This window comes from Chroicocephalus ridibundus, chromosome 5 (assembly GCF_963924245.1).
Source record: "Chroicocephalus ridibundus chromosome 5, bChrRid1.1, whole genome shotgun sequence".
NCBI lineage: Eukaryota > Metazoa > Chordata > Aves > Charadriiformes > Laridae > Chroicocephalus > Chroicocephalus ridibundus.
In genome coordinates, this window is record NC_086288.1 from 58,668,563 (window position 1) to 58,695,897 (window position 27,335).

The 27,335-nt window shown below is 39.2% G+C and overlaps 1 protein-coding gene across 3 annotated transcripts in view; it reads right to left on the reverse strand.

Moving 5' to 3' along the window:
* The window catches only part of FBXL5 (F-box and leucine rich repeat protein 5), a 38,984-nt gene extending 11,862 nt beyond the window's left edge, over positions 1-27,122 (reverse strand). For 2 of the 3 annotated variants that reach the window (XR_010071271.1, XM_063336256.1), the window contains exons 1-9: positions 26,944-27,122; positions 13,384-13,599; positions 11,509-11,604; positions 10,515-10,698; positions 7,979-8,161; positions 5,410-5,535; positions 4,330-4,478; positions 4,048-4,130; positions 870-1,592 (exon numbers count right to left, since the gene is read on the reverse strand). Coding sequence is in view for 2 of the 3 variants with exons in the window: in XM_063336256.1 (XP_063192326.1) it covers positions 870-1,592; positions 4,048-4,130; positions 4,330-4,478; positions 5,410-5,535; positions 7,979-8,161; positions 10,515-10,698; positions 11,509-11,604; positions 13,384-13,599; positions 26,944-27,027 (1,844 nt within the window). In the remaining variant the exon portion in view is untranslated. The remainder of the gene's footprint in view (positions 1-869; positions 1,593-4,047; positions 4,131-4,329; positions 4,479-5,409; positions 5,536-7,978; positions 8,162-10,514; positions 10,699-11,508; positions 11,605-13,383; positions 13,600-26,943) is intronic. The other variant, XM_063336258.1, reaches the window with a different exon arrangement.
* Between the last annotated feature and the right edge of the window lie 213 nt (positions 27,123-27,335).

The following is a 27,335-nucleotide window of genomic DNA, read 5'->3' on the forward strand; positions in this document are numbered from 1 at the left end:
AAGGTCTTCCCTCAGCCTCCTTTTCTCCAGACTCAGTTCCTTCAGCCACTCCTCATAAGACTTGTTCTCTAGACCTTTCACCAAGTTCATTGTTCTTCTCTGGACATGCTCCGGCACCTCAATGTCTTTCTTGTCATGAGGGGCCCAAAACTGGACACAGTACTCAAGGTGGGGCCTCACCAGCAACAAGTACAGGGGGACAATCACTTCCCTAGTCCTGCTCACCACACTATTTCTGATACAGGCCAGGATGCTGTTGGCCTTCTTGGCCACCTGGGCACACTGCTGGCTCATATTCAGCCAGCTGTCAACCAACACCCCCAGGTCCTTTTCTGCCGGGCAGCTCTCCTGCCACTCTTCCCCCCAAGCCTGTAGCACTGCATGAGACTGTTGTGATTTAAGCGCAGGAGCCAGCACTCCACTTTGTTGAACCTCACACAGTTGGCCTCGGCCCATCGATCCAGCCTGTCCATAAGTTATGTCATTACCCAGACAGGTTAAAGGAGACATTACTCCAGTTTTATGAAGTTTCAAGTGTACTGACAGGCATAATGAAAAAAATAATCAGTGAATCAACACAATTTCCTAACAAGAAATCTGCCTAGAACAACAAATTCACAAAAATACTTGACTTCAGAGAATACGTTTAAATGATTTTATTTTCTTTAAATCCCCAAAGGAAAAGCTGGAAAAAGTTTTCAAGTCTGGTATTATAAATATTTTAAGGGGCAAAGATCACTTAAAACTTACCAGAGTTTCTTCAATTAAAATGTTTCTACTGAAACTAGGCAGATTCACCCCAGAATGACTCAAGAAATAAAATTAGAAAAAAGGTACTGCAGCAAAATAGCTCAAAAATGTCTCCTCACCTGAGAGCACGGTCTGTGATCTGGTAACATCCAGACAGACTGAGAAACTGAAGAACTCGTGCAGTCTCTTCATCTGTTTTTTCACTCCCAGAGTATGCTGAGTCTTTTTTCTCTGACTGCTTAGTCCTTGTTGGTTTTTTACACAGTGCAGAGGACTCTGGAAGTGCTCGAATAGTTCTTAGTGCTGTCCCAGCACAACAAAATGAGTGACCGCAGTAAATCAAGTCTGTAGAAGCACAGTGCTGCTGCCACCCTCTAGTCCTTAATCCATAAATGTCTCTACTGTAGCAAGATGCAGAACAATTAATATGGGATGTTGGTTCCATAAGACAAAATCCTTCAACGTTTCTGTGTCGCCACTCCGCAGCATCTTCAATGTCAGCTAAATCATCTGCATCTAACATCCACACATAAGCAGAACTGAAGTTTTCTGAGCCGTCAGGTTTAGTCCAATGCTGCTCACTATCTCCTCCCTCAATGAGGTTTTCATTGTTGATTTCATGCAAACAATTATACTTCTTGTTGGACTGCAAAGTAATCTCTCTGTTTTTCCACAAAGTCTTAGCATTCCTGTTTCTGCAGCTTTTCAGGATACCTCTGTTATGGTGAGTGGATATGATACCCAGAGCTCTGGAAATCCTCTCTATAGCCACATCTGTGATTTTTTCACATCCAGACAGATCAAGGTGGCGGAGATTTTGACAACAACCAACTGAAGACCAACTGAAATGAGGGAAAAAAGTGTTTCTGTTTTAAGTTTTTGTTCAGAAACAGTTGTTAAGGCTAAATATGGAAAAGAACATTTCATAAATAAAATACTTATATTCACTGAATATTTAAAGACAATATCCTAGACAGGTTAGATTGGATACGCCAAGTGCTGTATATATTCCTAGAAAAATCATGTCTAAAGAAACATGAAATGAATCAGGAATCAGTAACAACCTGTATTTCTCCATGTACTGAGACTTAAGAGGTTCAAATTTGCCATATATTGAACACATTTTTAAATAGTAGATCAGACTGCAAACACCAAATACACATGACAAATTTCAAAAAGCAGCTTCTGTTGTGCATAACACAGTTACCCAGAGGCATCTAAGTTACTAGACACTGTAGACTAGACAGTGAACTTCTCAGAAAGCTGAAAAAAAACAGAACTTACTGAACTAGCAAGTTTTACCCCCCCTCAAAGAAAAAAATACTTCTCAGATGTAATGTTCAAAGTATTTTAACAGTTGGAATTTCTATTATTTGAGTTTCTCAAGCTTGGCTGTTTATACATATTGAAATATCAGTGTACTTAGACCATACGCCCTTCTGTCATTTCCCATTTCTTTCAGAAAGAATAGCTGGATTCCTGAAACATATTCTGTGTACAGTATTAATTATTCCACAAAAACGATTAGGATTAGAGATGGTAATGAAATTTGACTTTTTCATATTAACAAAGTCTCACCCCTTCAGTCTTATCTTTTTCAACTGAAATAGAAATGTGATATACAGTAATATTGTGACATTATTAGCTATAGAAGTATACAGCTGATTTAAGTGACTTCTACCTATCTATCCACAGTTTATGTTAACTATCATTTACTGTCCATAAATGATTACTTATATTTACAGCAAGCCAAACTCATTTTGTCAGTTACAAAATTCTGTGTTGGAAATATAGATACATGAGGAGCAGGAATAATGTAAGTTTCTCTAGCGTCCTGGTCTGAGGTAAAACAGAACCAGTTTTCTGTTCAGTAATTTTATTTCCTAGCTAGGCCTCTTCTAACTCTCTGAAATTAACAGCATGTTGTGTCTAAAAGGGTTCCTTCAGAGTGATAAGACAGTTTGTGCCAAGCAATGGTATGCAGAGAGGCTCTTACTTAAACTTATTGCAATAACAGCCACAGTCAGCTAATATCGTTATTTGCCCCATTGGAGGGTCGGAAGCGGAAAAGCATAGAGGGGTCCCACCTGCAGGGAGGAGTGCACAGGACAGGTGACCCAAAATTGACCAACAGGGGTATTCCATCCCATCTGCCCCATGCTCGCTACAAAAGCCGAGAGATCAAAGGGTCAACTCTCTTCCTTCAGTGGCTTACGTCCAAGGAGGACCCTGCCGGTTCACCTGCCTTTGATCCCGATCCGTGTGTCCCTGACTCCATCTGTGGAATCAAGTTCCCACCCACTGCTGAATCCAGTCTGGGACTTCCCCAGTGACTGCCGGTGATGTCATCCTGGGAGCTTAATACGGTTTTGTATATACTGTATCTATTTCATTATTTTCCTTTTAATTTTATTATTAATATTTCATGAAAGTAGTTTAGTTTCTTCTAAACTCGTAAATGTCTTTATCTCTCCACCTCCTCTCCGTGTACAAGACGGGGGGGGGGGGGGGGGGGAACATCTGTCGTCAGCCATTGGCCTATTTGGCCAAAACCACAACATCTAGAGATTGACAGAAGCTCACAAAGACTGATTTCTGAGCCACAGAAATTCTGTAAGGCTTTTAGTTCAAGTAAAACTTCTTGCACAAGCTGCAGTGCTGTTACCAGCGTCCATGCTGGTAAAATATTCTGTGTTGTTAACATATAAAACTTGAGAGCATTATATGACGAATGTGTTGAGCACTGAAATAGCCGCTGAGTTTCAGTATCACGCTAAGACCCATTGGTGCCGGCTCTCCATCCATGCACCATCCCACTGACATCAGTGAAATTTCTGCACGCTTCAGTGAAACTTAGGAATCCACAGTTAGTACACCTAAGCCTTAGAGCTTCGCCCAGCATTCGATCAGTGTCTTAAATAGCAGCATTTCAAACACTGCCAGCTATATCAGACCAAGAACTACCCTAACTGACTGACTACCAAAAAAACCAATCTAGGGACAATTTCGAGTTGTTAACAGTAGAACAAAATACAATTACTGTTATTGATAAGTAATACATATCCAATATTGAAGATAGGCCATTTTAAGTGTCCGTTATGAAGTTACATGCTTCACTTGTTATTTCATTGATTTGTTACTCTGGTTTAGTTCTTACTTAGTGTGAAACCTGAGTGTAATTTCTGTATTTCTCTCTCTATCGCCAATGGACTAAGACATGCTTGAAAGTTTCTCCCCCTCAAAAATCTGGATTTTATTATTTATTTTTTTTTTTAGAGGAAACAACCATTATCTAACCTTTCAAATGCAGAATCTGAAATATCAGTTTGAGTGAGATCCAAATATTCCAAGTTTGGGCAAAGCTCCAAGATCTGTCTAACCTGGAAAAGGAAAGGAAAATAATCAGTAAAGACACAAGGCAATAAGGTTGCACACAGTGTCAAGAGACAACATATGAATTAACACTGTCTTGAGTTGCAACTCATTTTCACTACCCAAGTGTTTTAAACTCGGGCACATCAGTTATTAATTAGAGGCTGCATAGCTACAATTATTAAATACCAGTTTCAAATTACACACCATTTTGCTAGACACTGCAGAACTGTAGGCCAATACTAATGTCTTCACTGAGGAACCTACATGCGGGAGGACATTATGAATTAAGCCATGAAGTAAACGTTTTTCCATTTGTGCTACATTAATAGCAAGTGAATCTTCAGCTGCTTCTTCTGCAAAACAAAACCAAAGAGAAAGACTTAAAATATGCTTTGAGTCATTTGGAAGTCACACTGTCATCTTACATCAAACAAGTTATTGGGGAACTAAGGAAAGCTTAACAAGCTTTCAGAAAGTACCTTACATCAAACTTTTGCTGAACTCTAGCTCAACATGCTACTTAAGTCTCATCTTTAAAAACTATCTGCTTGCCTTTCTGACAGTCCTGAAGAGTTTAACAAAAACAGTAAGAGTCTTAACAGAAAATGATCATTAAAGAAGTTGGAAAAAAATATACTACAGATTATGTACTGCTCAGGGGTCTCTGGGGCAGCTGATTCCACCAACTTGCTGTAAACATGGAAATACTATCTCACTGAGCATTTTGTATCCTGCGATATAACAGCTTAAGACAAGTTTTAAATTAAGCCTAGAATGCGTTAGGATGCAAAATGATTCATCCAAACTTCCTGAAGAGATGAAGCCCATATTTTACTGCCTTCCTAACTCCAGAAACATCCCCATAGCCCTTCTTCTACCTACACTCATGTTTGCTCTCTCCTAGATGAATTAATTCAGCTCATTAAAAGCAGCTGCCTGCTTCTCCCATGCCCCACACCATTCCCCTTTTTTGTCCACCCAGCTGGGAGTCAGGATGAGATGAAGATAAGGAAAAAGAATGCTCCTTTAAGGAACCTTAAGCAGTCACTAGACAAAACTTCACAAGTTCTTTCTTACTGTATAAGGCTTGGCTTAATAAGCATTTAACCTAGACTGAACATAAGTATTATTGCATTTGTTATTATTTTAATGTATTAGAATCAACTATGAAAAAATCTGTATTTTAAACCGATTTTACAAAAAGACTCCATTTTATACATTTATTTCTTACAGATATGTCACCTTCATGAAAAAAAAAAAATCAACAAAACCAGGTTTACCTACCAGATTCATCTATGTCAGCATCTTCATCCCATTCCTGGAAAGCACGACTTTCATCTTTTCTATTTTTCACCCATTCCTCATCAGGTTCTGTCTCAAGATCGGCTGCAGGACCACTATACCAATCACCTACTCACCCCCCACACACAAAAAAAGGAAAGGGAAACAAAAAGAAAAATGACATTAATACAAACTTCTCATCACTTCAGAAAATAGCAATGATAAACTTCTCAGCATACTGTGACTTCACCTAAAGATATAAATTAATTTTGCATTTATCTCAACTAAGGTTGGATTGAACCTTGACATAATTCTTTTTTGAGCTATTTCTTAAGGCTTCAAAAGAAGGCACAGTTTCAGTACTGTTACAGAACTCACAGCCTACTATGCTATCCTGAGACATGCTTGTTGTCCTTATTTTCTTGGTAGGGACCAATATGATTGCAAAAATAACAGAAACAATTATGGAATATTTAGACTGTGTAGGTGCTAAAGTTCTTTCTGTTAGATATATTAACCATCAACTTTTAGTATAACCAGTTGGTTTAAGACATTCCTGTGTTCCTCTGGAATCTCACAAATATACAGTCAACCAGCATGTATTTTATTAGCCTGGTTTTAGTCATCGCACATGACAACTCCAGGATCAAGAAAACCAAGTTCCAGAAGTAGCCTACTTAAACAGCTATCCAGTACTTGATAACAACATACAAATGACACTAATCAATAAACAATTTTTTAGATCATCTGGATGAACACGAATATCAGCAACAGCTACACTGTTTTAGCTTGTAGGGTACCTTCTCTCCCCAGGGGTTATAGCACTGGCATAATCTACTTCTAATCTGGGTATATTGCAGTTTTGGGCTTGGTATAAGCAGGTCTGCTGCCTTCCTCAGCACAGGAATGCTTGACAAATACAGCTTGTCTTACTGTCTCATTAGTGGGGGATCCTGCTCTCCCCAAAGCAAGAGCAACCCCTGTTGAATGGTACCAAAAGGAACATGGTTTCTTACATGAGCACCACAGAGACAATGAAATCCTAATTGACTGTCAAACAACTGAAGCAGAAGGTTTCAGTAACATTTCTCATCCTTAACTCATCTTTCTAATATATAAAAAGCATTGGAAGCCTTCTCTATATTGGGAAAAAAATAGTTAGAAATTTCCCTTCTGGCAGTAAATCCTATTTGAGAAGCTTCCACCCAGTTTAGAGTACTTCTGCACAAATAACTGTAGTCGTATAGACACTATATCATGAGACTAGCTTTCTGTTGTGCCAAAAACAGATTTAGGAATAAGTCATTTTAAGCAGTTGCCAATTATCTTTTTTTGCGTAGCACTGAATTATCAAGACACCTAGGTTTTAGATGAAAATTTAACAGTTTAAACTCTGAAAACCCTCCTCTCCACTCAGTCTTTTCCAGCTCAGGGACCAATCTATTATTTTCAGTGAGATTTATCCAACCAAAAAAAATTAATTCAGACCTAAGAGTGATTTAATTCCTCTCTGCCTGGTACAGACTTCAGAAACCATGGTACAGACCTCAGAAACCATTTTTGGTCTGGCCAGAAATAAGTTCTTAGCCTTTATGTATCTCAAAATTTAAGTTATGTATTGTTAGCTTTCTCTCTTAAAACTTTATGAAGGCACATAAAATATAGCTTAAACAGCACAGATGGTCTCCTTTTTACACAAGTACACTGACACAGCGGCAATTGCAAAGCCTGCAGTGCCATAGTCTAGTGACCGTTTAATATTCACCTAAATATGGACAACTACAAATATTTAAAGTTACAAATATACTCTGACAACTTGTAACTGGCCTCATTAGAATACATAGTATTTTGTCTATTTGACACTTACACTTCTCAATAGGAAATATTAATTAACAAGAGATTTTGATGAACAGAATTTATTAAAAAAACTTTTAGTCCTTACTGCAGTAGAAGTTACTGAAGTAATAAATCTAAAGAATCAATACTAAAAATAACATTCATACTGTTTTCTTTGAAGTCTGAATATAAAAAGAACAGATTGTGAGGAAGTGTTAGAATTACATTTGTTTTAAACTTCCATTCTGCAGTTATATCTGAGTCATGACACAGATCTCTCAGAGGAGAGCATACTAGTCTGGAACTAACAAAGATAGATATATTTTATTTTACCTAGTAACCTAATGAAATAAAAATACTACCGATGTAGATGTAACAGCAGCACTTATAATTCAAAACCCCTTAAATTCTTAAATCATAATTAAGATGTTGTATTAGTGAATATACTTGTTAGCACTCATACAAGCAAAAAAGCCTCAGCAAAACTAATCAAACAGTTTGTATACAAGAGCTACTCATGAGTTACCACAAAGACAACTTTTGGTTTCCTAATTCTACAAGACAGAAATATGTTTTGGGGATTTTAATATTTAACCAAGTTTCAGTGCACCATCCTTGCCAGAAGCATGCTCAGCTGTCAGGTTCATTGTACATGACAGCCTACACTAAAGCATTCTATACACTCAGAAATTCTGATAATTGACATGCTTTCAAAGAAGAATTACATTTAACTTACCTCTAGCCCAGCGAACAGGGTAAAGATGTTTCCAGAGAGATCCAGTTTTAGCCAGCTGTGACCATTCAGTGCTTACTTGACTACACTGACATAACTCTTGGGGGTTAAGGTAACTGAAAATGGTCAGCATTACTTCAGGAGGAAGATTACTAATATTTGTGGTGTGCCCTGTTACTTCGGTTTCTGAAACACAGAAAGTGTGTGTTAAGTGAAGCACAGCATCACAGCTTTAAGTAATAGTGGAACTCACGTTTTGACTAGAACAATGAAAAAATAGTGTCTGAAAAAAGTTTTAAACAATTGCTTGGCAAAAATGTTGAAAAAAAAGTAGGTATCGCTTTGGCTTTAAAAAGCTTTCACTGTAATACCACCTCAAACAAAAAAAAAAATCAGCTCAGTTTTCCTATTTGCCATTTTTCAACTTACTAGTTTTTTTCCAACCCTGACACTCCAAGGGTCCAAAAAAAGCCCTGGACAAAAGTAAACTGCTGCTACTCAACCACAGTAAGATTAAAGCAGTATCTGCTATAAATGAAATGCTTTAAAAAAAATGTCTTATGTCATAGATGATCTACATATGTGTTTTGCCACATTCCCAGGAAACGGTGCTAGCACACAGTATCTACCAGCTGGGGCCACTGTCAGCAAAAGCGCTCAGCCTCTTGACTGGGACACAGAAAGAAGTCCATGCTTAAGTCTTTGCAGCTCTCTCATATTTTGTTTCTAGCTTTAACTCCTAGCATAGACAATTAACTTTAACTTATGAACAGTGACAAGCCATTCAGGTTAGAAGGTAATACAAAATATTAGCTTAGAGGCGAAAACTTGACCACTGTAATTAATACTTTAATGGATAGCAGTAGGAACCATCTCCAATAACTCCCTTATCTCCAAAGAACAGAGAGCTGCAAACTATATAAAAATAACAAATTCAGTGCTTTTGTTAGTGGCTTTTTTGCTGTTTTAATGGAATTTTTAATGCTTTGTTTAAAGATAATTTACTTGAGCAAAAAAACATTTCTAAAATAGTTTTCAGAAGTCCTTAGAAATAAGTGGTTTCACAAATCAATAGGGATTTATTTTTAAAGTTGAGACACCAAGTACACAAGACTTTACAGTGAGACAAGGATCAGGTTTCTTTTTGCAAAGAACCTTCAAAAGTGAGCATAATATAAACTTCACCCTGTGATAATCCATTGCTACTTCAAAAAATATAACTAAATAACAGTTTCACTTAATAAATCAATATATTTATTCGTATACCTGGCAAGTCACTGGAGGTAAACTACAGAGAGTTTCACACTAAAATGCAGTTAAAACTGCACAGGACTGCAAGCTGTGCTATTTTCTTCCATTTTTTACAAAAATGTATGCAGGACGTATACTTTCTTCTCCCTAAAGTCTAGAACACAGCCACTGCAGATTTACTACTGTCCCAAAACTGCTATTCCAGCTAAGCTTAACAGCAAGTAATGCCATAAGACTACTTCTGTCCTATTCATCTGCTCAGATTCAATAGTATTTCACACCATGGACCATGATCTTTTCTGAAGGTTTCACCTGGAGGGCAGAAAATGACCAGTTCAGTAGTTCAGAAAATGATCAGTTCAAGTCAAATTTCATCAAAAAAGATCTGATTACGCAGTAGTTTTTCAAGTTTTTTTTTTGTTTTTTTGTTTTTTTTGTTTTTTTTTTTTTTTTGAGAGCACCACATCTTATCTATACCACAAAGTCAGTTCAGGAGGGCTTGCTCTACTTATCAGTCTCACACCCCAGCATTACACTTTTGGTACATTAATTCTCCTTTCTTGGGGCATCAACTCTTCTTTCTCAGTTAAGAGTCAAAACTGCAAACGTGGACAACTGAGGCTACTTCAACAGTCATAAAACAAGCCTGAAGCGCATTTTAGTAGTTATCCACGTGTTATAAGTTCCATCAGGAAAGGCGGTTACAGATGAACACAAATATCCACTTTCAGAACGCATGTTTCATCTGACCTACTCGCACGCTGCACGGGTTCATTCCCTTGCATCACTCCACGCACACAGTTTCTTCCTTTCTGGTTGCTAAGAGGCCAGGGAAGTGAGGTAGTGGGGAAGGTGAGTTGCTTTTAATTTGAAGTATCATCCGTTGCCTAACTATTCTGTGTTATTAAACCATCAACAGAAAAGCTTACAAAGTGGTCCTGAAACCCAAGAATTAAATGCAGGGTCTGCAAATAGAAAATACAATTTCAATGTAAGTATGAAATTAGAAGTTAATTCCTGCCTGTTTATTATATCAAATATTACCATGGGAGGGAAGGGAGAGGAAGAAGGTTGAGAATCAGTAAACAGTGAAGTACTATCTGTATTACAACCTGCCAAGAAGCCTGTATCAAATAGTAAAGTTACTGAAGTTTCAAAACTGGTTTGAAAAAATTTTATAAAAAAGATTTTATCTGCCAGTACTTAACTTAGTTATGTCATTGGTATGGCTTTTTAGATAAAAATTGCGGTTTGAAAATTAACTTATAACTTTAATTAGATGCTTCACCTTGATCTGCCTTCTCATCCACAGAATATTTGAAGACCTTCTGCAGCTCTTCTGCTTGATTCCACTTACTAAGACCTCTGAATTCTGCAGCCTCCTTCTGTGAGCAGTGCTGTGCAATTACTTTTTTCTTAATATCTTTCAATTCTTCATAAGTAAAGTATTCCATCAACATTGGCTGAAAAACCTAAAGCAAAGGGAAAAAAAAAGCCCAGTGCTGACAGAGATAGTCAATAATGTTACACAGACCTACCAACACAGAATTTCCTGTTTCAAATTCTCTCCAAGTAAAACACGTCATACATTAAGTGAACCTAAGCACAGGGCCGTGGAAGATTTGCGTTCCAACCCTCTGCTTGCCAGTGGATCACTGCATAGTCTCAGGCAAGCTGTTTAACTGTTTTCCTCAATAGAAAAGGGAAGTGATTAAAGTTGCTTAAACTATATAAGTTATCAAGGTACTCACACGGAAGGCAAAGTGGCAAGGAAGAAAAACATGAGAAAAGATTTCTCTTGGACAGACTTCGGAAGATTTACTCTCTCCAGAAGATGCTTCCCAGTTTTTGGATACCCATAAATCCTCAGACTGGCAGTACTAGTCTATGTTTCAAATATAGGTCAGAGGCTGTTTGGGAGTGTCAGTTTGAGTCATGAAGTGCTGGTTTACAGGACTTGTCTTTTTCCTTTAAGTTTTGCTACACATCCCCTTAAATAACTACCTGCTGCAAATACATCCCAGCCCCAGTGGACTTTTGTTATCGATTTTTTAAAGGACTGGAGTTTCGTCACAAATTTTCAATATATTCAGTTTCAGAATGTGTCACGCTGCAGTCAGAGAACAGAACGATGACACCACAGTCCTGAATGCAAATGGGCATTGTAATAAAAACAGAAGAGAGCTGTGAAAAAAACTGAACCTCTGAAGCCTTTGTCTCTATTCAGTCATTCCAAACCCCAAGGAAGACCAGCATAATATTTGCGGAAGATTTTTACCTACCTCCTCTTCCTCTTTCATATGAGGAAGGAAATCCCTGGTAAAGGCTTCCAATCTCTCCTTCAGCTGTTTCGCATAGTTTAGCTGTTCGTATTCATTCTGAGAAGAAAGCAAAGGTTTAACTATTATCCATTCATTCAAAGGGTGAACTGTTAAATAAGCCAGTGTTCTAAAGTAAAGCCCATTACCTCTTGCCCATGCATGCAGCACGTTTGCTCTATTTCATGGTAAGAATGTGTTCACTTACAAAGGTTTGTGACAAGCTGACAGTCTGTATCGGCCTGTTACTAGGCAGAACAAAGTACTCTCTTCATGCCCGATTCCAGTTTATTTTGTTTCAGATAAGAATTAACTTGTCTAATCACATTTTTACTTTGGAGCAAAGACTGAAGTCTGCCAATCTACAGTCTCACCCAAAGTTCAAAGTAGTAACAGACTTATCTAAGCATGTGCATGTTTTGCATAAGAATTATTCTAGGATACAGCAGTTCCACTTCATCTTTTAACTGCATACATTTTGCATTAGTTATCCTACAATTCTAGCTTCCAAATTATAAACAGAATTTAGAGTCAGACATGCTCTACAGCTATTTACTTTGGAAATGGAAAAAACTCTTAAATAAAGATGTAACTGACTTTTACATGTTGAAGTTAGACCAGCATCATCTATCCATTTGTTCACTTGTTCTCTGTGCCAGTAATCAGAACCCAGTTCTGAAGTCTGCCCAGTAATTGCAACATACTTAAGTTCCTCATAGCTTTTACCGTAAGTGTTGTAAGTTTTACTTTTCGAACTTCTACAGCAAGAAAACTTGACTATTACAGAAAAAAGCTTTAGCCATTTAGTTTTAAATTAAGCTAACCACTCTCAAAAAAAAGTTACAGTTAACACATCTAAAGAAATCTATAGAAATCTGATTTTCCACACTTAAGTAACAGAATAACAGTAGCATCCTATCAGAGAAGGTGTAACAAAAGCCAAGTGTTAAATTGGCTTCACCTTCCTTCTTTTTCCCATTCATTAATGGAAATAAGACAAACTTTAAGGTTTGATACGCACAGGGAAAAAATTATTTGCATGTCAAAACCAGCCTTAGATAGTAAAACAGAATTAACCAACCACATATTTTGTATTTTTCTTACTGAAAATATGGACCATGTGTACTAGAAATGTAATATGGGATGAAAAATTATTACTGGAGACTATAGTTCTTAGAGTGCAAAAAGGGGGAGTTAAGTTGGTTACCCCAGAGGAAAGACATGGCAGAATTCAAGTAGGATTCTACTGGAGAAGAATTCAACAACTTTAAGTCATGAAAAAGGCAGCTGGAGAAATAACACGTAGAGTTTCTTGAGGACTGGAACATTAACAGCATTACTGAGCAACAGATTACTGGAAGGAGTACATGACTCACTAACAGAATAAAACAATGCCTTTTTTTTTTTTTTTAAGTCCGGTAATCATCTCCATCTGTGACAATAATATGATGCTATGTGCCACAAGAAAAGATACTCAGGATTTCCTAACAAATTAATAAAAAGTATATTATTTCTATAGTCAAGACTCCATTTTGACCAATTATCAGTCTTTGTATTTGAAACTTCCATGTTTTCCCTCCAAAACACCTCCAACTATGCAGTGATGTACTTCTACCACAAAATGCACCTCTGAAAAAAATTTTTACTACAAATTCAGTAACTGTGATGAATGGCAAAATAATTTGTGTTTTCGACTGGAAAGTTTTCACTACTGTATCAAGAAAACACGAATGTTTCTTCTTTGTCCTTAGTTTATTTCTAGAGACCCTCAAGGAAAGTTGAGGCAACCTAATATGTAAGTTTTCCTTAGGACACAAGTCTTTCTTATAGTCTACCTACCTTCACATTCTTTAACCCTTTCTCAAAGAGGCTAAGCATCTCTGAGAGTTTGTTGTCCGAGTGCACATTGTACACTGTCCGGCTACGTTGCTGAAGTAAACCAATGATACACTCATTTTCAATCTGCTCATGCATTTTAAATTCCTTGAATGTGGCATAAAGAGATTGCAGCAGAGCCCGGAAGTCATTGTTGTTGGAGAAGTTAGTCTTGGAAAGCTAGAAGAAAGAAAAGCTCAAAAAAATCAGTGAAAATCATGTCAAGGTCAAGTTAAATCCTTAGAACAGGTATTATAACTCCTGTTATTCATTGCTCCCATTACTTATAACATAAAAGCTTAAAACCTTCAGTTTTGTAAAGAAAACTGGCAAAAATAAAAACTGAATTCGCAATTCGAGTGACTCACTTCAAAAGATATCAAAAATTAAAGTAAGGAATGCTTTTAATTCCAATCTTCAAGCGCAACAGATAAAAATCAGAAATTCAAGTGCATAGATAGGAATACACAAACTAGTCTTCTATTTTAATAGTAACTTCCTCATAATTTATCCCATTGGTGTATTAAAACATAAGTTAATGCAACTTCTTCCAAAAGTGGGCAGAATTAATACTGGCACTTGAATACTATAGATTAACAAATATTTATATAACAATCCTCTTAACATGACTATTGAAATCATTTACAGAATTCATAATTACTTTAACCTTCATGACTGACTTGCCATTTGATTTTTATTTGTTAACAGTAACTGACACAAATTCTATATAAAACCCTCAAACTTGTTTTAAAACTTTCAAAAACTCATTATGCATGGTCATTTCACATATGTTTCCTCTTACAGTTCATTTAAACAGTAAGCCATTCTCTTAACTCCCCAAAATATATTAAGAGTTTTACAACAACGTTGTGCTTTGTGAATGAGGTTTAAGTAAACTAAGGGCTGAGTTGCACAATTTTGTGATTTCCAGTGGCAACTAGGTAACTGCATTTCCCATCACAGGCTCTGAAGAAAAAAAAAAAAGAAGCTAAAATTTTAGAAATATTACAAGGAACTAATGATAACTACAGAAGTTTAATAAAGCATAATATATGCAATAATGCACATTAGAAAAAAAAAGCATGTTACGTTTAATCATACAAATTCTGAAGACAATTGACTCATTCTACATGAATGAACAGAGCTTAAGAAAACAGCTAAGTAGTATGATAACTTTTTAAAGGAAGATCATCCTTGAGCGAACAATGCAGTTAGAGCATTAGTTCTAGGAAGTCACTACAATCAAAGTTGTATTTAAAGATCATAAACCAGTCTTGTGAAACCTTGAGATAAATAGAAAGATTTCCTGGTAGAAATCAATGCAATCTCCCCAGCCTGGCAGACAACTGAGAGGCTTTGCCACTTTCGCAGATCTACATTTTAGTCCTTAACTAAGGAGTCATTATCACAGACCCCTGAGCCCACCTTTAGGGACATATTATCCACAAGCGACACTGAGTCCCCCCCCAAGTGAACACAAACTATACTAGCTGTTGGAAAAGGTCTCCAATGAACCAAGAACCAACAAATCAAGACAGCATAAATTCTAGGTAACACAGTAGTGCCATTTTTACATGTGTACAGTCACCATTAGCAACAATATGTTTCAGAACTGCGTTTCCCTTTGGTGAATGTAGAAAAATAGTATTTTTTCCATCCTTCTGTTTTTTTCCACTTGCAGCTTCCAGAATCATAGCCTACAGCAATATACAAGAGCAAGCATTTTAGAAATAGAAATATTTTAATTTAATTCAGAGGACAAGCCACTGGAGTATTCAGAAGTGTTTTAGTTTACAAAGATTCTGGAATCTAAGGAGTTTACTACAAACGGTAATCTGAGACTTATGTGTTCATACAAAATACTTAAATCAAAAATAACGATAAACTGAGATATTTAAAACTTCTATCATTCAAAAAAAAAAGCCAAATGCACTTATTCATTCTGACATTGCATTGCCACTTCCTGGCAACCACTCACAATGCAACCAAAACACACTGGACATCTGCCAATTACTTTTACTTATGCAACTCCAACTCAGCTGTACCTCCTGTACGTTACATGGTGTACATACAAGCAAAATGACTGTTGTTATAAAAAAAAAAGAACACATTTACTTAGCCTCAGCAGAGACAGAAAATAGGACAAAGTTACTGGGGGGAGAAAACCCAAACGCTTACCTTTTAGACCAACCACTGACTGGTTGGTCAGAAAAAAAATGATGTTATTTGTAATCCACTGTGTTAGGATTTGCGTCATGCATTGTTATGTACATACCACAAATGGGAAAAGATCTTGGCTCTGAAGACCATTTCTATCCTATGCTAAGCTCAGAGAATGCAATGTACAGAGCAGCGGTACCAGATGAAACTACAGACTAGACTTCCCACACTGAAAAGCAGAAGTCTGCGCAAGCACAAGAGATGGCTACACAAATACCTCTTCAGGATAGCCTCCTCACCTCCAGCCATTTGTGATTCAGACCTCAACAATGGTGAAGTTTGGTTTCCAATGTAGCATTTCTCTTGATTAGGTCTCAAAATCATTCATTTCACCCATAAGGATCTACAATACATGAAGTCAGTCCCAAAAAAACCCCTATTTTCCCCAAGAAACCCACTTGCTCCAAAATGCTTGGTGTTTTGATTGATGCAAAAATGTAAACAAGGCTGCTGAAATGTGTAACAGGAAGGTTAGACAAAACTATTGTATTTTGCTGTTGGGTTAAAATAAACAACCAGCCAACCAACCACAAAATTAGTTCTGATAGAAAACAGCATCTTCTCATTTGCCTCACCCAAAATCTTTCCAGGATGAAAAGTTCTATTGAACCTACCTATTATCATCCACAAATCTGGAATAAATAAAGAATCCATCTGTGCATCCAATTTTAGAATTCCTGTTATAAATGTATTGTTATAGAAGCCACTGTAACATGAAATGCTTACATATTCACCTCTGCTACTGAGGCTTCCAGCAGATATCCAAGAGATTAGGAACTATGGAGAGGATATCAAAGTTTAATGACTGTACTTGAATCAGGTACATTAAAAAGGTCAGCCGAAGCTGAGGAAAACTGGCTTTTCAGAAGACAGGTAGCCTAGCAACAACGCCACTCGGTCAGATCTTTAATTTCATTACCAGGACTGATGAAGTCTTATGATAGGGGACCAAGACTATTAGCAGACTGCAGCTGCTACACTCCGAAATCCACTTTCCACCAGCTCTACATAAGGAAAACTAGCGCAGAAGTTTAGTAGGGCAAGAAGAAAACCACCACCCCCCAAAACTCAGACAGAGAATCCCAAGAGAAGGGCAAGGGGAAGGAAATGGATTGTATTAAGAATATTTGCTGAATGGTCAAAAATATAAAGTACAGTGCCCATGTGATCCCTGAGCAGGATTAAAACACGCCGCAGTAAACCAATTATCACAGCCACAGGCATTAGAGATACCTGGGAGCTTTCTGGACTTTTGAAGAGATTAGATTTAAACAACTGTAAGTCACAGCACAACCGGTTTTGTGTTTGGAATGTGAACTGGAATTGAGGAGTGGTACCACAAGGGAAACAGTCATGGTGCCTCCTGAAACTTAAGAATTCTACATAATCCAAACAGCTTGAGCCATAGGCTGTCAGTCAATCGCATTGCAAATTGTTTGAAACACTTCAGAGACCTTTGGCTCATGCAGGCATACTCTAGAAGTAGTCAGGAGCTGTTAAACTCAGTATTAACTTTATTTATTAAACTCCTAAAAAAACCCCCAAACGAAAATAACCACCCATACCTCAACTTTATCTCATGTAAACTGGAGCAGGCACATCTACAATCCAAGGGCCGCTGTGGTGCCAGCAACGAAGTAAAGCATGAGGTCACAAAATGTGCGAAATCTATTCCAAGTAACAGCATGACAAGGGGATGGCCACACTAACCTAAGACTGCTGTTCTCCTCTAAAATTCTTCATACTTAACTGGTCAATTTAGGGGTTTTGCAGTATACAATACTTAAAATCAAGATGTAAATAAAAAATGGAAATATTTATTTTTGTTTATCAGGGTTGAAAGCAATGTGTAAACTAGTATTAGGATTATTAAGAAGTAGATCTTAGCAGTTTTCTGCCACCGATTCAAGATTCGGTAATTCCATCCTTCTTTTGCAGGAAAAAACCAGTAATGCTGAATTAAGAAATCACCTGAGGGACATCTTTTTTCTTAAACCTCAAATTACACCACTGAAGAACAGCTACACTTGAAAAATCTTTGTAGCTCAATCATATACCAGTTTTAGGTGAGTGCTCAACTCCACTGGACTACAACAGAGCCATTAATATGTTCAAGATGAATGTACAGAGATGCAGCAGACAAACACCCTTCCTTACTATAAGCTATTATGTCATTTTTGTGCTTCAAGAACAGGATGACAATACTGGCAAGATTAACAGTAATTGCTATTTATACAGTGCTTCATGTTCATGACGCTCAACTGAAGGTAATTCCACATTCAACTCTTGTATCTCCTTTGTGGCTTTAGTGCTTTCATTAAAAAATAGAAACTTTCTGTCAGATGAGGACAGAGATATTTCTATCCAAAATTTTGTGAATAAATAAGAAAGCTCAATACTGCTAATTAAATCACCAAACAAAACACAGCATTACTTGGATTCTGGAAGTGTTTTACGTATGTGACAATATGGAAAAAAGTCTTCCTAGAAGAAAATTAATTTTTCAGAAATGTTAGCTTACACTGAGTAAACTGTAACAGTTATTTCATAGTATCTATGCCAAAAATAGCTTAAATGAGTGGAAAGGGTTTGCTTCTTCCTTAAAAACATCCAAGAATACTATAAACTGGCAAGGAGAAAGTGGCAAACACGAATAAAGAAAGAGAAGTACACCGCCCTTATGAGACTAGCACAGCAGCAAAGTTTATGCTGTGTTGTAACTTACCCGGTTACAAGTATCTCTTTACTCCCAATTACAAGCCAGAAAACAACAAAAATAAGAGGAAAGATAAGAGGAAAGTGAAAACCGATTTTTCCACTGTGTCCAAAGATTTCACAAATTTAAAATGGAATAACTACTAAAGGTTAAAGAAGTTAGAAGTGGCTATAAATTCACAAACTGCTTTACTTCAAATGAAGTGTTTCCCCCATCAGCAACTGTAACTTCTGAGCAACCGCTAACCCTAAAAGTTCAGCCTGTAATCTAAAAAAATTGAAGGTGATTTTAATCTTTCTCATGTATCATCACAAGTGACATTTTCAACGGGTCATACCTATATATTCTGCTTTCCATGTGTAACCACTGTGCTCATTAAGACCTATACAAGCATCTGATCACCAATGGAGGTGAAATAAAGATATCGTATTCCTGATGATCAATGCAGACTACATTTCCACCACTAGTTAACTCAGCAGAGTTAAAACGCATTAAAAAAAACAAAACAAACAGTAAAATCTTTCTCACTATGGAGCTGGCAGACCACTTGGATTAAAAAAACCCAACACTTTTAGAATAGAATAGCACCAGCTGGAAAAAAAAAGCAGCAACACGGCATTACTAGTCAGCTACAACTTTACACTCTTACATTTTTAAGTATTATCACCTCACCTATGCGATAGCACTAAAAGTCAAAGGAAAGGAACCTGAACTCTGCAGAGAGAGTATCTCAATTTTACGAGCAAGAAAATGGAGGGACGAAGACCATAACAAGGTGTGCCTGTGTCAATACCAAGAGCATGTGGTTTCATGTTATACTTAATCTGCTGTAAATTAGGAGGCGAGGATGGAGAATGAAACACCCAGAAGCGGCAGCCCTGCCTCTGCTTCCAGCTGTACATTCCCCTTACTTCCCTGGAATACACTAGCAATTATGCAGCTGCAAGATGTCTGGTGTACTGATCCAGAAAGAAGTTGTGCCTTTTTAGTGGGTTCATTTTTCACCTGGTCAGTGCACTAGTCTTACAGACAGCCTGCAGTGACACCCACTCACATGCCACGTCTTACTTCAGGATCCACAAGAAGCTCAGTTTATATTGTGCCCAAGGAAGAACTATAGTTTCAAGACAGTCTAGCAACAAGGATGACTGTCCTTTCAGTGTCACCTGCTCCTTGGCTTATCTTTATGCAGAGGTATACGAGGTGAACAGTAAGAGAATTACTTCATGCTCCAGCTGTTTGGATATATGAAGCCTTAAATCAGAGGAGTAATACAGATTTTCTACCCTGTGTACTTTTCTTGGCTGTGGATCAACCCAAAATAATAGCAATTAGTAAGGCAGGCAGGACAGGACCTGGCAGAATTCAACAAGAAATACAAAACTTTCAAATGCCGATCTATCTGTCATCTTGTCTACATAATCCTGTCCTCTATGTTATCTTGTCAGTTGTTTTGCAGCTTAACTAAAATCTTGAAATAGCCTTTCAAAAAGAAAAATGAAAAACAAACGCTACATTAACTCAGAGATTAAAGCAGGTAAAATTATTTTGTTTTTCAAAGAGCTCAGGCAACAGGGCAGGTAAAATCTTGTACTGTCTGTATTTTTAAAGGCTAAGGTCAAGCTGATAAATGCCAAGTGTAAAAGCACAGTGGAGATGCAAACAAAATGCTGTTATTTTCATTTTTACTGGTGTCTTTCATAGCACTCTGCACTACATGGGTGTCAATTTTGTCTAATGAACACTTGTAGATCAGTTTTTGAATCATGAAGGGCTTTCCACAAAGAGACATCAATCACAGTACGGGACTGAGTGCACCAAGATTTTCAATGATGCAATGCTACTAGTGTCAGGCCCCCTTGGGGACCATAACAGAAAGCACAGCTCAGGAAGCACTGGTAACATCAGCTGAGCTGCCTCACTATGTGGCTTCTACAAGTAGAAGTCTACCAGGGATAGACACAGATTGTCACCAGGCCTGCAGAGATGAACCCAACAAAACATTAAAGAAAAATCTAGTAAGGGTATGAAATACAAAGGCTTCAAATGAAAGCAAGATGAACACTTGCAATGATGCTGTTCTTTAGGTACCTGTGTCACAGCATTTCTCATATTTACTCTATATGCCATAGAGGACTTCTTGTCTTATACCCTCCCACAGATAGGTAGCTGTTAAGACCTGGCCTTTTGCCTTCTGTCAGGAGATAGCTGAAGGCCCAAGTGTGAAATAACAGCAGCCTCAAGGCTCCTCTCCACTCACCCACTGCAGTAACTCACAAACTACAAACATAGTAAAAATGCCTTTGCCCTTCTGCAGTCTCCCTGCAATTTCCTAACAAGGTCGAAGGTGGGCATTGGAATAATTCACCACTCCAGCTTAATCCATCTTGGGCACTAACAGCAGAAACAAATAAAAAGCCAAGTCTCTCAAGAATTACAACTTATATTCCATTTAATCAATTAAAGCATATCCTACGATAGCTGCATTAACCACGTAAAAACACTGATACACACTAATTACAGTCTCTAGCTTTTTAGAAGGCATCAGTTTCTGGGTTGGTTTTTTTTTTTTGTGGCACAGAGTAAGAGAGAATAAATTGTTGTTGCTTAAAGCAGAGAAGGGCAAAGGTGGGTTATTACTGCTCTCCAGAGCAGGCTGGAAGAGAGGACAAAAGATCAGAGCAACATGCGAAGGGTGAACAGAAAACTCTTTTTTCCCTGCAATTCAAGGGCAAAAATAGGTGCCAAGCAATTACTTGGAAAAAATCCTGGTACTGTGTCTGGCATAAGAAAATACCCTCAGTTTTTTTCTTATGAGGGCAAAAAAAGAGAAAAAAGAACAAAGCATCTGATGGGTAAGAAAAAAATAAGTATTTTACTAGACAATAAATAAAGAACAGGAGAGAAGGTTTGAGGTGACAACATGAGATAACAGCATCCTGAAAAAAGGAGCAAAATTGCTATGCAGGTCTGAAAAGCCTCACAAATTCCAAATGTGTTTTCGCACTTGTGTCCCCCATTTCAGACCTCCTTCAGCACTTTACTTAATATGCATTTGATTAAAATGAAGGTATTTAAAACACATTGTCACATCCAGATTCATCTTCAAAATATTCTTCTGCATGAAAAATGAACTCAAAGCTGTTATCTTACAACAGGTATAGCAAGAAGTTACTGAACTATTCAGCATCCAGAAGCTAAGATGGAAAGACGCCGGGTAGAGTCTCTGGTGAAACAGTCAGAGGTATGGACAGCTAACTCCTCACCTGTCTCTGGATGCTAATGAGGAGGTTTAATTTCCTTCCATCTTCTGCCCCTAGTCAGTGCAGCCCATCATTTGCAGACTTACTAACACTAAGCATCCTAAGTAGCTGCTTATTCATTTTAAGCACAGGTGAAGGCAAGTGCTCAATGCTACAGAATGTTAATTGGTAATAACCAAGTACTATGAATTTCTAAATCAACACACACATATTTGAAGCAGCAGTGGAAAACAAATGGTTGTGTACCAAAATACCAAAAAAGGAGTTCAAAAGTAGAACAAAAGCTTTACCAACATTTGTTGACTAGAAACAGAAAGAGACATCATCATGGAACAATCATTTTCTGGTCTCAAGGACAGCAAGCGAAAAATACTTGACTTTGAAATAGAAATTCAGAATGTTGATAATTTGTCTGACTTTTCAGATTTCAGTCCCCCTTGCTGCCACAAAAAGTGTAATCACAATGTGGTCATCTAATTCCCTGCCCGGTGCTTTACAATGTCAATTCAACTTAATTCGGTAGTATTTTTGACTCCTAAAATGGTTCATCTGCAATACCCTTATTGTAAGAACATCACAAATTTAACATATGAAAACAATTCATTCTTTTCAGCAAAGGCCAAAGCTTGCAAGTAAGAAAAACAGCTGAAGCACAATAGAAGGCTACTGACATAGACACAAAGGTTACAGAGAAATGCAAGTTATCAAAAGAAACCATTATTAGAAAATAAAGAGGTACTTTTTAGCTATATGGAAGTTTTGAAAAGAATCCTACAAAAATAACCAAGAATTTATCACTGCAGAACACAGAACAGCACTGAGACTTCAAACAAGGAGGACAGAGGACACAGAAAAACAGCAAAAAAAAAGTCTATATATACTTCAATAAAAGGAGAAAAGGGGTACTTAAGTCAACTATTTAACAGGAAAGGCAGAGATGAGAACAGTAAAGTTAAATGTCTTTATTCAAGTCTACGTAAGGAAGTTAATTAGGAAAAATATTTATGGCAATTAATTTTTAACAAAGAGTCAGAAGTATAGGCTAGAAAAGAAAAATACTAGTTAAATATTTATACAAGTTCAATGCATTCAAGTCAGCAGAACATGACAAAATTGATCTAAGTTTCCTGGAAGAACTAGCCAAAGTAATTACTGAACCACGAGAGAGAACTGCAGACATCTTTTGTAGAAAGGTACGATCACAGAAGACTGAACTCAGGCAAACAGAAGAAGGACCTTAGATGTTTTTGATCACACACCCAAAGGTTTCACAATAAAGCTGAGCTATTAAAGCAGCTGTTTACTTCTGCAATGGTTAGTCCTGTCCCCTCCTCCCATACTGCTGACCTGGTTCTGGAGCTCGTCTGACCTCTTAGTGAGCCGGTTTTACTGAATCACCTTCCACTTCAGTGCACTAGATGAACTAGCTGTTCATCAAGGGGACAGACAAGCACAGAGGATATCATCAACAATTAACCCTTCCAGCAGTTGTTAGGTCCCCTCAGTCTCATGATAGTTTTGAGAGGCAGACAGAAAGAGACAGAACATGAGAACAAGCTCATCAACCACCGATAACTGCATTACAGCATTTAGCGCATGACTATTTTTCCTATTCCTTTCCCTAAAGAAGCCTAAATTTGCTGGGTAATTCTACAACACAAAGATTTGAAAACACACTCTTCAGCGGCAGTAACTCCACAGACAACAGGAAGTCTGAAGGCCCATACAGCAATACCAGGTGTCTTGTCCCTGGGGAAGGCTCAGCCAAAACATAATTGCAGTATGTATCTAGAATAGAGTCTGCTACTTGAGCAGCCCTGATCTTGAAGCTAATGAAGTAACAACCAGCCAGCACAGATTTGTTTAGAAAAAAGAATCTGATTTCCTTTTGAGAGGATAACCAAACTACTTAAGAGGAAGGTGATACATGTTACAGATCACGACTTCTCTCAGGTTTTTGATACGGTTTTGCCTTACAGCAAACTAATACAGTCTGCAGGAAGTCTCAGGGTAGCTCAAGCACGTGTAAATAGTGCTCTCAAGCTGTGGTTACGAATGTTTCCAGCCAAGCCACAATCGTATTTTCATGACATGATGAGTTGAAATCTGCAATGCCTCATGACCAATACAATACTTTCAGGCACAGCTGGGAAAGCAGGAAGTACACAAGTGGAGCATGCTCGGGTGCAGGACACACAAGATTGTAATGCGACAACAGAAACAGCCTCTACTGGACACTGACATATTGACTTGGACAAGTGCAGAATTCTACAAACAGGACAGGAGTCTAACAACAAATGTGAAAGGAAACTTGAGCATCAGTCCTCAGAGAAGCATGGGATTATAGAGAAGCAAAGAGCAAGTATGCTGCTGTTAAAAAAAAAAAGAGAGAAAAAGAGCTTGCAGAATAACACATCTGCTTTACTCAACACCAGCAGTGTCCTGTTTTGCACAACAGATTTCAGGAAAACATAGACATAATTAGGCTGAGGTTTCACAGCAGCTTAAGCCAATCTAGTTGCTGGCTGTCATGGTTCCACCCTCTGCCTCGCATTGGCTTCAATACTCATCTGACCAGTGCTTGCTGGCAGCACTACATCAGCAGAAAAACCACTCCACTTCAGAAAAAAAAAAAAATGTTTTCTGCCAGCTTAGGGCCTTTGTGAGTCACTTCAAGTGCTGATGGGAGCAAGAAAGGCACACAGTCGTAACAGTGGCGGTCAGATAGCTTAAACTGTTACGGAACAGCAGCTCAGTTCTGACAAAAGCAACAAGTACGCTGAGGTACGGAAACCGTGACCCAGATGGTGAAGAACAATGAATCCGTTCGCTTTGGCCAGAAAACAGATAACTAAGATGGAGGACACGGCTACAATCTGCAAATGGGCGCACGATCTTTCTGAAAACGAAGAACGGTTCACTGGAGATAGGAAAACAGAATCTGCTCTATGTGGCAAGGATGACGTCAGGCATTAGAAAAGGCATTTTAACTATAAAGACTGTCTGCTGTAGCACTCCTCTACCTACAGGGGGGTACATCCTCTGAGGACTTAAAAAAAATCTACTAATCATCAGAGTAGGCAATAGATTTGATAACTCTGTGGGTTTCCTTACAAAACAGAATTTTAGTTATTCTTGTTATCCAAGTCCAGGGCACCGTGCACGACATAAGCAAATATGCCATTTAAGAATGCAGCAAACCTCTAGTGAGATCTCTGCTAGCAAGTTAAAAACCAAGTAGGATAACTTTCCTAATACACCGAACACCTTAAATGTCTGATTCACTGTTCTGTCTCACATCAGGTGCTGGAAGAACAAAATAAACTGTATAACTCTGTCCTAAAGGAAGAGCCTACATGCTTTACCCATCAGTAACATTATAGTTGTTCCCCAGAAAAAGCAAAGCACAGATGCAACCATTTCACCCTCGCTAACATTTGGTGGAAATTAGTAAATTCAGCCGCTAACAGACAGTGGCTATAATACAGTATGCAGGGAACATGAGGAACAGCAGGTAACGTGTAATTCACAAAATGAAAGACCCCTCAAGGACAAACTAAATTGATAAAGAGCATGGCTTCACAGATTATAATTGCCATGTAAGCAGAACTACGGTCTTATCTAATTACCGCATTTCAGTCACACAAGACGGAAAGTCAAACACAGTTCAGAGAGTTTTTTTCTGATGCAAAGCTAGCATTACTCTAATACAAAGGTCATAGGCCAGGCACAATCTCCAATTTCTGGAACAGGGTTAAAGGATACAGGATTGAATACTTTAGAAAAAGCACCATTCATTCATGCTTGCAATTCTTCAAAAGAACAAGGAAGCAAGTGAACTCCTGTATAAAACTTTTTTTAAAAATGAGAGATTACGTTCATTGCAAACTGGGTAGTTTTAATCAAGTTTGCCAATATTTAGGAAAACCAACCATTCCTGCCCAGGCAGTTTTACTTTTATCAAGTCGTGGTAAATTTGGTCAAAACTTTGTGGGAGGGTCAATAAAGTGCCAGAAATGCCTCTCTAGGAACAAAATCCAAATTACTACAATATCTGGAGATGTTTGTTTCCCTTCATGTAAAATGCACTCTGTTAAGATACCAGAAGTTCTCATGCCACCACAGAAGAAAAAGAAACTGCAAATGCACTCACAGATAAAAGGCAAAGTGAAATTGCACAAGGTCTCACATTCTCGTTCCTGCTCCGCTCAGCCAGTTCAGTTAGCTAACCTAGCAAAAAAAACCCTCACATTTTCTTCACCTGATTAGCAAACCGAACAGGCTCACACGAAGGGGTCTGGTGAGCCCCAGAGCAGTACAAGGTGGCACGTAGAAAACAAGGGAAGGAAGCGAGAATTCCCCCATCCTGTTGGCAGCAGTAAACCATTATGCTGTCTCTCATGTAACTTCACCCTCCTTTTAAATGTCTGTTAGCCAATCTGGTTCTCCAAACAGCCATTTATGCCCGGAGATGGGAGGCACTACTTCTTTCAGTACGAGTGCTGGTTTTGAAGTATTTGCCTGAAACCCTTCTATTACACTCAAAGCTGCTGCTGCTGCAAAGTTTGCCTTTCAGGTGACACATCAGCCTTGATTACTAACTACCCTGATGCAAGAATAAAAAACAATTTTGTCCACAAGTAAAATTATATATAGTTAAAATTAAAAAAAAAAAAAGAACAACCCTACCTGGGGCATCTTTAAGCGACTCACCCATTAAACGCTGCGCACAAAAACGCAAACACAGCCACTTGCGGACTGTTAGCGAGCACAACGCACAGCACTAGTGCCAGGCAAGGCATTAATTAACAAAAACTGTTAATTAACAAAAAAAAACAACGGGGCTTGCTGCCTGCCTCCCCGCCGCCCCCTCATCCCTACGGCCCCTCTGGGGCAGCCCCTCGCCCTAAGGGGGGTGGCTGCTCCGCCGCGGCCGGCCCCGACGGGCGCCCACCCCCCAGCCCCGGAGCAGCAAGCGTGGCCGGGGGCTGAGAGCCGGCGCCCTCCCTCCCCGCGGCCCGGCCAGAGGGAAGGCGGCGGGAAGGCGCGGCCCCCGCCAGGATGCGCCGCTCCTCCGGGATAAGGAGAGCGCTACACCCCGCCGGGGGCCGGGAGGCGAGTGAGCCCCGGCCCGGCCTTGAAGGGACCCGAGGGGGGCGTGGGGCGCGGCGGGGGAGGCGGCACCACCCGCGGCGGGAAGGGCCGGGGAGCACCGCGGCAGCGGTGAGAAGTTGCCGCCGGGGCCGGGGCGCTGACAGCTGCGCACTGCCGGAATCCGCCCCCCCGCCTGAGGGCAGCGGGGCCGAGACTGCCCCCCTCCGCTACCTTGTCGCAGTAGAGCCCCACAAGCTGCTTCATCCGCCAGTGCGGAGCCGAGAAGACGTCCACCTCCTCGGGGAAAGGAGCCATGTTCTCCCCATAGAGCCCCGCCGCTAACGGCAGCGCTAACGGCGGCGCTAAACAGCCGCCCCGCGCATGCGCGCCGCCCCGCGTGACCACGGCCGCCCCGCCAGCGCCGCCGCCCGCCCCGCCGCTCCGCGCACGCGCAGTTCGCCCCGCGCCGAGGGGGCGGTGGAGGGGCGCATGGCGGCCCGGTGGGCCCCGGGCGTCGGAGGCCAGGCCTGCAAAATGCCGGGGGGTGTTGGGGAGAGAGGCTGACCGGAGCTGCGGGAGGGGCTCCGGGTGCAGCGGGGCTCCTAGGCTGCGCCGCGGGCGCG